At 44.2% G+C, this 12,087-nt stretch overlaps 1 protein-coding gene across 2 annotated transcripts in view; it reads right to left on the bottom strand.

The window, feature by feature from the left end:
- LOC311224824 (single-stranded DNA-binding protein 3) overlaps positions 1 to 11,835 on the bottom strand; it is a 78,897-nt gene extending 67,062 nt beyond the window's left edge. For both annotated transcript variants that reach the window (XM_084309951.1, XM_084309950.1), the window contains exons 1-3: positions 11,698 to 11,835; positions 3,970 to 4,042; positions 232 to 293 (exon numbers count right to left, since the gene is read on the bottom strand). In XM_084309951.1, the coding sequence (XP_084166077.1) occupies positions 232 to 293; positions 3,970 to 4,042; positions 11,698 to 11,753 (191 nt within the window). In that variant the 5' untranslated portion in view covers positions 11,754 to 11,835. The remainder of the gene's footprint in view (positions 1 to 231; positions 294 to 3,969; positions 4,043 to 11,697) is intronic.
- Positions 11,836 to 12,087: the final 252 nt, after the last annotated feature.

Below are 12,087 nucleotides of genomic sequence, written 5' to 3'. Positions count from 1 at the left end.
ACACACACACACACACACACACACACACACACACACACACACACACACACACACACACACACACACACACACACACACACACACACACACACACACACACACACACACACACACACACACACACACACACACACACACACGAGGGGAATGGATAGGGCCCATCAAAACAAACTAATCCATAATGCAAACTAAGAGCCCAAACACAGTAACACAAGCGAAGGTGACACTCACCACCACCATGAATGGAGGAATCCAGGAGGCTCTCCTAATGTAATGTTCTTCTCCCATCGAATCTGGAGAGGAGAGGGACGAGAAGAGGAGGTAGAGAAGAGAAGAAAAGAGGACACAAAAAGAAGAGGAAAAAGATGTATGAACAGAGAAGAGAGATGAACAGAGAAGAGGGAAGAGGAACGAGAAGAGATAAAAACGAGGTATGAAGAGAGAAGAGTAGAGGAAAGAAAAGAGGAGAAGAGGAAAAAGAGGTGTGAACGGAGAAGGGAGAGAAGAAGAGAGGAGGAAAGAAATGAATAGAGAAGAGTGGGTAGAGAAGAGTGGATAGGAGAGAAGAGAATAAAATAGGAGAAGAGAAGAGTGGAAAGAAAATAAAAGAGGAAAAATATGTATGAACAGAGAAGAGAGAGGAGATGATAAAAAGGAAAGAAGGAGATGAAATGAGGTATGAAGAGAGGAGTAGGTAGGAGAGAAGAGAGGAAACAAAAGAGAAGGAGATGAAAATTAGGTATGAAGAGAGGAGTAGGTAGGAGAGAAGAGAGGAAACAAAAGAGAAGGAGATGAAAATGAGGTATGGAGAGAAGAGAAGAGTAGGAAGAAGAGAAGGTAGAGAAGAGCAGGTAGATAAGAGAGAAGAGAAGGTAGAGAAGAGAGAAGAGAAGGTAGAGAAGAGAGAAGAGAAGGTGGAGAAGAGAAGAGGGGAAAATAGAGACGGTAGAGAAGAGAGAAGAGAGAAGAGAAGGTGGAGAAGAGAAGAGGGGAGAAGAGAAGAGGGGAAAAGAGAGACGGTAGAGAAGAGAGAAGAGGGAGAAGAGAGAAGAGGGGAAAAGAGGGGAGCGGAAACAAAAAAGAAGAGGAGATGAAAAGGAGATATGAAGAGAGCAGAGAAGAAGAGTAGGTAGAGGAGAGAAGAGAAGAAAAGAGAGGAGAGGAAACGACAATAGAGAAGAGGAGGAAAGGAGGTAGAGAAGAAGTGAAGGTCGGGTCAGTGGCTGCTGCAGGAGAGAGGATTATGTCTGCAGGTCTGGAGGTTAAGAACACATAATCAGTAGGTCTCAGACTGTCAATGGCCTCTGAGGCAGTGATATGCATCCCCCTGCCTCTGACCAGGCCTAAACTAAATAATGGTTTGTTTCCGGTTGCCGACCGACCCTGCCGATTTAGGTGCGACCCAATATATTTTATGAGTTTAAAAAAAAAAAAAAAAAAATCAATTTTTTTTTTTTTTTTTTTTAATAAAGTTTAATAGAAATCTTAGTCAAACATTTAGTATTATGGATATTAAACATCCTGGCAGAGTACATGCATCCATGTTGTTGTGAACATTTTAATTAAATAAAGAAATTCCCTATCCATAGTCGCCGTGGGAAAAAATTAAATAAATTCCCTGCCTACCCATGGCCTTAACTGACAACCAACAGGAAACAAACAATATTTTTTTTTATGCCCCATCTCTACGCCTACCTCACTCCCCTCTGATTTCTGTGTGTGTGTGTGTGTGTTTCCGACTCGACTATAAAACTATCGACACATTTCGGACAGAATTATCAAATCGATGTTCCCTCAAATATGTCAGATACAATTTTGTGAGATGTTCAATATGCGCTCGTTATTATCAATTTAGACAACAGAATTGTCTCGTGTATCACAATACTGTGACTTTTGTCACTATAAGATCCCATTGAAAGACTGTATGTTGTGTGTTTATGAAGGTGACGGTGGCGATGTAGCTGCTTGCCTCCCAACCTGCAGGCCTGGTGCGAGTAGGGCTGGGCTGGGTATCGAAATTCAATACTTTTATGATATCTCTATGGAATTGCTTCAATACCAGGCATCGAGTATCGAAAGATGCCAAGGTATCGAAATTCCTAAAATCGAATGACACGGTGCCACGCGATACCAAATTCCGATACCCATGTAGTTAAACTCATTTGGTGTCAGTGAGCCAATAAGCAGATTTGTTCCAAAATATAACATTTATTCTGTTCAACCACAACCACAAACCCAAACCATCCAAAATGTTAACAACGCCTCCGATTGGCTCGCACATCTCACACACACGCACGTAACTCTGCAAAGTAAGGCGTCTGTATCCGAATCCCAGTTATCCGTATTGGCACCGGTATCAAACGTTTTCAAAGCGGTCCAAAGCCCTGGCTGGCTGTGAGGCTGTTTTAGCTCCATCCCTTCACGACACGACGTTCTCATTACCAAGTCTTTTACATGCATAACTAAATCAAGGCTCAGTCGCTCTGGGGTCACATTAAATTTGATCAGGACCGTTTGAGGAAGATGCAGAACATAGATCTGCCCCCCTCCTGGATGGGTTCAATCACACCATTCACGGATTCCTCCTCTTTATCAAATAAATTACCGGTAGCTCTTAAATTATTGTAGCTGATGTTCGATGCTTTGCAAGAGGATGTGTCAGATCATGCTTTGCGTTGTGGGGTGGATTAGGAGGACACGTGACATCATAACATGGGGAGTAATCCTAGGGATGGGCGAAACTCACTCAATTACTATTCCGATAGTGACTGGGAACTATTCCAACACTAAAATCGACAATCGAGGCTCGTCGAAGCTAATCTGATGCTTGAAATGTGTGAGCTTAGTGAAACAACATGGCAAACGTGCAAAACTTTGCTACAATGTAACATCTCCGGTCTCTGTTTTTTTCTGTTCTCCCAGCTGTGACCATTTTGCTACCTGGCTAGCTAGCAAGCTGTACCCAGCAGTCAGTGTTAATTTACTACATTAATTTAATGTTGACATTGAATAAACGTTTAGCGTTGTCTTTCGACACCCCGCCTCCGACTCCTATTCTTCAGCGCTACACTTATGTTATTATTTATACTGACGTTATTAGGTGGAGTTGCGCGCCCTCTTGGGGGTTTGTTTTGGGGAAGAGTGGGGCACACGCCTGTGACAGGTCTGTTGTGTTGTAGAGTGGAAAGAGGAAGGTGGTGAATAAAACTGTTATGATCAGATATCAATTCTCCCATGATTTAATTTGACTAGTTTGAAAGTATATGCAGACTATTCCTCAGTTACATTGGTTACACCGAGACCCTGTTGCCCCGCCATTGTTCCATTAAACCCATGCCGTGTGCAGTTACAGCTATCTAGAATGCTGGCTAAGAACAAATAACGCGGGTGAGGAAATTAATCAAAGCGCTTGCGCTGCACACATAGGAAACGGAAATGCTGCACTAATAACATGAATTATTCTAAAAGTTATAATTATTTTGTCTCGTCTTAAAATGGAGATTTCGGCAAGATTTTATTTTGTAAACTACATTGTGTCGTAGTTTTTAGTCAACGACATTGCATGAATCATTTAGTCACGTTAGTGTCACATTCTCCATTAACTTGACGTCTCGCCTCGTTGTCGTCAGGGGAAAAAGCTTCGTTGACGACCATATTAGTCATCATTTTCGTTGACTAAATGAACACTGCCAGCAGTGTAACAGTCAATGCACAATACACTACACAGTGAAGTTGCCGGTAAAAACAAGATATTCACATAAACTTTTTTTTATTTGTTTTTATTTAACAACTATTAGAATATTCACAAATCAATGCCCATCCCTACTTAATACAGTCGCCCGTGGGAAGGGGAGGGGGGGTTGAGAGGATGGAATATATAACCAAGGAATTGCTATGGAAACCCAGTCCTGACCTACACCAAAATGGTTCCTAGGTTGTTGGTGGTTCGTGTCACGGATGCCATCTTACCTCGGATAGGAAGGTCTGTGCAGACTTCTGTGCTCCCACGTGTAGCAGGTACTCGTATACATACAGCGCTAACCTTGGAAACGGGAGAACAAGAGTTAAGATTTAGTTTAGTTATCGCAGTAAAGGAAGGTCAGGAAACTGTCAAACTGATCATACGGAGAGAAAAAAAAAAAAAAAAAAAAAAAAAACAGTAAGAGCATCCAATGCCGAATAAAAGAACAAGGCAAACATGAAAATGTGCGGTCGATATTGCGCTCACGCTCCTCCTCCCTCGCTAAACACAACAGACACCGACAGATGAGAGATGGATAAAGAGGGAGAATTTTCCGTGACATTATTTCTGAACACCTCTTTATCACACTCTGCGTCTGTCGGCACGGCGGGGCCACCGGCGCCTGAACACAACGATCCGCTGCGATCTGCTCCGAGACACGCGAGAACCACGCTGCCGTCGGAATGGGAAACCCCAACGCTGCTTTGCGACGCCGTCCTCCCAACCCCTTTACTTAGCCGTGTTTAATAGGCTGTTAATGGTCCATCAATCGACCGGCGGCATGGATATGACAAGAGCCCCGTGAGTCCCCAGCAGACAGTCCTCCACCGGGCCAATAGGCCCTTAATGAACGGGACAGTGGCTCTGTGTCACAGCCTCATCATTAGTCAATGGGGCAGATCAATGGGACGCAGCCTTCAGATAATCAGGCATCGCGTGGTGGGATTCAACCTCTGTGCCACCATGGTTTAAATACACGTGTAGCCGGTGCCACCGCGGTTTAAAAATACACGTGTAGCCGGTGCCACCGCGGTTTAAATACACGTGTAGTCGGTGCCACCGTGGTTTAAATACACGTGTAGTCGGAGCCACCGTGGTTTAAATACACAAGTATACACAGTCACCATGGTTTAAGTATACACATATTCACCATGGTTTAAGTATACACATAGTCACCTACACATAAGTAACCATGGTTTAAGTATACACATAGTCACCATGGTTTAAGTATACACAGTCACTAAAGTTTAAGTATCACCATGGTTTAAGTATACACATAGTCACCTACACATAAGTAACCATGGTTTAAGTATACGCATAGTCACCATGGTTTAAGTATACACAGTCACTAAAGTTTAAGTATCACCATGGTTTAAGTATACGCATAGTCACCATGGTTTAAGTATACACAGTCACTAAAGTTTAAGTATACAGTACATAGGCTGTTCTGGTACAATTCTGGAGGACGATGATTTTGAGTTAGAAATAGGTACCGGTAACCCTTTTGCCATGTTGTGGTAAAAACCTTTTCAACACCCTGCCGCTTGCTGCCGTTAGCTTACCGGTTCGCTCAGAACCCAGCCAGAACCTCCGACCACAGGATTCAGTAAGTAAGCCACTAGCTTTGCTTCGACTACACTACTGGCAAGTATACAACTTAATGTCCAGAAATCCAAAAATAAATATTGTCTGGGATGATACAAAACAGATTTAGAGACAGTTAATAACAATCAAAATAGAGTCTAGGATGATATGAAACAGATTTAGATTAGGATAGTTAAAATTAGGGCTGGGTTAAAATATACTTATTAGACAAATCTATTCTAATCCAGCCTTCCTCCTTCATTAGAATAATCGGATATTGATTCATAAAATCAGAGATCAATCTCTTACAATGTTATATACATATATATGAATCCTTAACGGAATCCAATCGATTCGGGAAATCAGTGGCCGTAGTTAAAATAGTTTAGGGACAGTTCCGGGACAGTAGATGAAATAAGTCTTAAATTCATGCAACATTTTCTGGTTTTGGGACGGTTCTTGCATCAGTTTGGGACAGTAGTAGAAACATTTATAAATATGAAGGCGTGTCCGTTACAAACCCGAGATCGGGGGATGCACTCCATCACTGCCGATATCAGTTCCACTCAAGTACACTACCAATGCAATCCATTAGCTTGGACAAAAATGAAAAAGATGAAGTCAGAATCTATTTGTCACCATTAGAGAGATCCCTCTTACGATTCAAAGGGGCAGAGAATCAAGTCAATTTGCTCCAATTTGTGTTGAAAGCATCTTGCGGAGGAGAGACTATGGTAATGGTGAAATGATATAATAGCAATACCACCAGACTGGTATTCACTCCTATCTAAGGTCTAGGCCTAAGTGCAGAAAATCTATGGGTGAGGCTAGAACAGGCCTTTATATCCATCCACACACTGTAAAAATAAGACATTGTTGCAAGGCTCTGCACTTTTAATTTTGTTCCCTGCTTCTACCCATTAGAGCTGTCCCCGAAGCCTGTTTTTGGGATTCGAACTTTGGCAGGGTTTTTCGAACGGATGTTCGAACCATCGTTTTTAAAATCATGCAAAAATTGTGCTCCTAAATATGTTCTCTGGTTCAGTAACGTCGAGTCTTGACTTTACGCACATAGCGCACATAACGTAGAACACATGCGCATATTGCTGTGGTCAAAAATGGTTATTAAAATTAGTAGTACCTACTTACTGGTCACAGGAGGCTTCAATAACGTTTGGATGGTAATCCATTTTGTGAATCCATTTGTTGAAACAACATCTTTGTTGGGCGACGGCTCCTGCCATCGTTAGCAAGCTAAACGTACATAGCTTAACGAGCATAAAATAACTGTGTAACGTTAAGTAACGCTGGGAAAGTTCAGCATCACTGCATACACTTGGTTTAATCCAAACGTCCAATCGGAAACGTTGTATTGTGTTTATGAAATAAGATGGGTGAGTGTGAGTGAGTCTCTCTCTCTCTTTTTTTGCATGATTGATTCATTTCCTGATAATGTATGACGGACCGGTGACCCCTCCTCATCTCGACTAGACTGTGTTGTGTCTGTGTTCGTGTGTGACTTTCATGACTTTTAAAATGATTGTAAACACAACATAGTACTGTGATATTCTGATACATCACATTCTGATATATTAATTTTTTTACATTTAAAAAAAAAGCGGAGGTTCGAACCCATTAATTAAGATTCGAGTGCCAACGTAACGAACGAAGGTGGGCTCAGCCCTACTACCGATACAGTATTTATGCACAAGCAGTCATCCTTGGCAAAAAATACTGCAGTCATCACCAGCTCTCTTCAGCTGTCTGCATAGTTTCAGAATACCGTGTGTGTGGCTTGCGCACGTGTGTGTGTACAGTGGGCTGTCCTATGAGGAAGGGTAGGTAATAAATAGAAGAGGGTGTTCCCCTTTTGCAGACAGCGAGACGGGCTATCGCAAAGATAACAAAAAAAAACACACAAAAGCAGACAGACGGACGGACAGACAAACAAACAAACCCGAGCCGGCCTTGATTTAGAAAACCTCTGGATTTGCTCCAAGTGATGTACTACACCGACACTACTACCTCATCATTTTAATATAGGCTACACCTATAACACTACATAATCCGTGCAGGGAAGTGCCCCAGAACTACTGGTTTAGCCTACTTCCATTCAGACACGGGACAGGTCGGTAACTGTACAACTGAACTGACCACTGCTCTTGTGAGGTTAAAGACTGCGGCTCCGCGCAGGGAGTCTCACACACACACACAGCTGGGGGAATTTGACCACTTTCCGAGGCTCCTGGGCAATTTGTAGGTCACAAAGCTCTTGCTGACCGCTGGTGTAGAGTGTGACTCACTGTCACTTGTAGGTCAGTCAAGGATCAGACCACACACACACACCTGCATAATACTCACACTCCTACTCCCGACTAGACACACATTTCATCCGCGCGGATCGCAGCCGTCTAGCGGTATATTGATTTGCCTTTTCCCAGACCAAAAACGCCTAGAAATCCACGTCAGAAGAGAACACACAGAAGCACAGACTTCCGATGTCTCGATGATATCCATCATCAGGTGTAGGACATATGCTTTTTACGGATCATATTTACTAGGCTTGTCCTCAACTAAAGGAATTATTAAGTTGATTAATAGTTGTGGGTTTTGTCCGCTAATCGATTAGGTGATCCACATGTTGTTTCTCCCCACGTGGAAGGACCTCTTCAAATGCGAAGGCTTACCAGAGATGCGCTAGTCATTACTCAGGACGAAGCAGAGCCCAACCGGTTCAGGATGGGAAAAAAAAATTCATCGACTAACAAAATATCAGTGGACTAACACCCGACCGGTCGATGAATCAAATCGACTAGTCGCCAAAGATGTGGGAGCCCCGGTGTTTACCACCTCTGAACAGTGCAAGTGCCTTCAGCCTGGCGCAGGAGTTTCACTTGTTGGGCAGTAGTTTAGTTTTAGGACCCTATGTCTGGGGATGGGAGGATCACGCTGCAGATAACCCCCCCCCCTCCCCCAAGAGGCCCCAGATAGAAATTGTATGTAGTGTTCGCGGCCGTTTTCTTTTTTGTGTGTGCATGTTGTGTGTGTGTGAGAGAGAGAGAGGGGGCTGTGTGTGCGTGCACCTGGCCTACTGCATTATTTAAGCTCACAAGCTAGCTCATAGAAGAGGAGAAGTTGTTGAGGAGAAGGAGGGATGGCGTAACGGAAGAAAAGAGGAAGATTTGAATAGTAAAAAGAGAGGGATGCCCTACACCTCAGTGGAGACAAAAGCAGGACAGGAGGACAGTGGTCAACCAGTCATTAATTCGTCCATTACCATTTGAAATGTAGGACCGTCATTCAAATGTAAATATGACCACCCTTTTGTTGCGTGTTGCTACGTCCCACTAGTGCCCTGGTCTCTCAATACGCAGGTCGACCAGAAACCGTTTTTTAACACAAAGCCTATCCAGGTGGGACCCGCGTTGGAACTGTGCCCATTGACCTGGGTTGTTAAGTCCTGGGGCCAATTGAAACGGGACGACCCGTTTATAGAGGCGGCCGACACAGGATTACTCCCGGAGTCCCGGGTAACTGTGTTTGTGTAAAAAAGGGGCAGCGGTGGACAAGTCAGTCAGTCAGTCACTCAGTGGGTCAAATATTAAAGCGATCAAGTACAAAGAAAGACAAACATTTGAGTTTAATATACATTTCAATCATACTTTATCTTTGTAAGACCCGTTTACACCAACCTGGTCCATAGCTGGGGAAAAACACTCCCAGCCTGTTAACCTTGTATTGTATAGATTGTATAGATCGTTGTCTATTGTCGTTTACAAATCGACTACGGCTGAGGAGCCGGGAAAAACAAGCATCTCAAGTTTTCCTGAATGTATGTATATTTAAAAAAGCTGTGACAATCAAATAATCTGAACCTCTGATTTCAGCATCCTCTCCCGCCTCCCAGAACCTCTCATCATTCCCTCCGACTCCGTCCCACCCAGCCACCACCTCAGGAGTAACCACCCCATGACCTCCCTCAACCCTGCCACCCCTACTCCTGTGATGGGACACACACAGTGATGTGATGGAAATCTCCCTGGTACACACCAGCAGGACACCTGACATCCTGCCTGAGGCTTCAGACAAAACCCCTTGTTTAAACATGGATGAGTCTGCCCACCGACACACACACACACAACTCTGATGCAGAGCTGAGAGCGACCGCTTCAGTACGTCTCAATAATTCAACACCGAAAGCGAGGGATGAGGACATTGAGGAGCGGAGGATGGGAACCAGGAGTTAGGAGATAGACGGTGAGAGGCGCAGGGGGTGAGAACAGGAGGAGTAAGGGCGAGAGAGCGATGAAAAGGGAGGCGTGGCGTTTTTTTAGGCGATGAAACGCTTGCTGATAATCCTGTACATTCACACACACTTAAACCCGATAACTTTGTTCCACTTCAGGACCAGGTCCTCTGACTGGGCCAAAGGTTCAGACTCTGAGGGGTAATTACTATAGCGTGGCGTGTGACCATGGGCTCAAAGGATAAGAACCCTAACATGTCCTTTTATGACAGACCCTGAGCATCTCTCCCTGTGTATCCACTATCCAGTAACCACCACTATAACTAAATCAAAATAAACCAGCTATAAAACATGTATCTTTCGTTATCATGCCACTAACCATTGGAACTATCTAAATCATTTAAATGGTGTGAAATCCTAAAATGATCAGGCTAGTAATACACCACACAAAGTTGTAGGAAAGCACCAAGTACTGGTGGTGGGCTTTGTTAAACAAGAGAAGGGCCAATTCGCAGCAGGCTGGTTCGTCTATCCATCCATCCCGCTTGTGTACATTCATTCAAGTTCCACTCATCCCCGGTACGAATAAGCGAAGCCTATAAGACAAACAAACGTTGATGAAACGGAAAGTATAGTGTCCCTCTCTCAGGTTTGTTTAAAGGGACCGAGGGGGGGGGGGGGGTAACGCTGTGAGCAGCCTCTGCGTGAACAACAGGCATCAGTGATGTAGACAAAGGGATCGGCAAGGCGACGGCTACCAGAGCTAACCGGCTAACTTTGTTTCAGAAAGGTCTTTATTTGCCATGTAGTTTTCACATACAAGGGATTTGATTTGTCGTTTTTGGTGCCACACCAACAAGTCAAACAGACAATTACACTAGAATAAAATGGGTTATATAAACTAAATTAAATGAACCGAAGCGCGTCTTGTTTGAGGTCGTGTGAAGTTCGCAATTATTAAGGCAACCGTCGTGAGGCACGCTGCCCCCCTGTTACGAACCCACCCGGGGTTTAAAGGGAACCGGTACCGGGCCACCCGACCCGTTCCTAATGAGAAAGCCCCCTAAAGTTACCGGACCACCGCCCTCACGGTCCACGGCAGCCGCTTGGTCCCAAAAAACACACATGGATACAACACCGTAGCGACGGAGAGAGAGAGACCCTCAAAGCGGTTCTCTATATGTGGGGAGAAAAGTCAGTGTGCGGTATTAGCTGCACAACATGTAGATTGTTGTCATAACACCAAGAGAACAAGCTCTATAATACATGTTTCTGTGTGGCTACATCTGCTGTCATTTAATGAGTTTCTGAGTTGATTGTTATTGGTAATGTTATGGTATGGTATTTCTGGTGGCTTATTATATGTTATTGTTTGGACTCGCTTTGGCTAATATGGGTACTTTGATATTTCATGCCCAAGCAATACAATAAAGCCTATTTTGAATTAGAGAGAGATAATTCAGAACACGTTCATTTGCTACTTCTTTGTAACAAAAGCCCTAAACAGCTGTATCCTATTTGTATATCCTCTTCTTTAAAAGCAGGGCGACACCACCACAGCTAGTTAGCTACAGCAGCAGCAGCCAGGCGGCGTCACTCAGATGCATTGTTCCTGCAGGGAGCTGGAGCTACACTGAGCAGGACCCAGCAGCATCCATGAACCACCTCACATGTCCAGTGTGGGGGCTTTGTGTGCTATTATTCTCCAAAAGTCCTGCTGCAAGACTTGCAAAAAGTGATGCAACTTAGGTCGATTCAAATCTAAATAAAATAAAAAAAATTGTTTTGCATTAAAACAAATTAAACAAGACAAGACCAGAGAGTACAACTGGTCAGGTATAGCTATAGCTGCTTGAGCTAACGACCATGTTAATAAAGAAGCTGCTTGTTTGGAGGATGCATGATGCACAGATTATCCCCCAAAAAAGTGGCAAATAACACAAAGGATCTATAGCCTTCCTCTCCTGACAAACTCTGGTGGTTTGCACGCCTGCAAGCTGAGCTGAGACCCGGGTGAACATGCATGCAGCTCTGCTGGCTCTCACTACACCAGTTAGCCAGTGAAGCTACCTAGCAGATACTTAGCTGTATATTTCTTGTTGTCACAGTGCGATCATCCACTTACTTCTCTCTTGCTTGGCTGTCGGAGGGGACCACGGCTCCTTTACCCTTGGCGTACATGTTGGAGGCTGTTTGGATACTTTATTTGAGCCCACGACTCGACACCTGTCAAAGAAAGCGACCAGGAGAACCTACTATCTCCATAGCTACCCAGTTAGTGTTCTCTCGCTCTTGCTCTCTCTCTTTGCTCCGGTTTCCTTTTTTTCCTCCTCCTCTACATCCCCAACATTGCCCACAAATCAGGCAGGAGGGTTTCAGCCGGGGGGGAACTTGAAACGGTCCGCTGGTGGATCTTTTTTTTTTTTCAATCGCTGTTCCTGGATTCGGCTCACACCCCCTCCGCTGTGCGACGGTGGGGGCTTCTTAAAGGCACAGTATCTCGCTTTATGTTGAC

Source organism: Notolepis coatsorum (assembly GCF_963971535.1).
Source record: "Notolepis coatsorum genome assembly, chromosome: 3".
Classification (NCBI taxonomy): domain Eukaryota; kingdom Metazoa; phylum Chordata; class Actinopteri; order Aulopiformes; family Paralepididae; genus Notolepis; species Notolepis coatsorum.
This window is presented reverse-complemented; position numbering and strand designations above follow the sequence as displayed.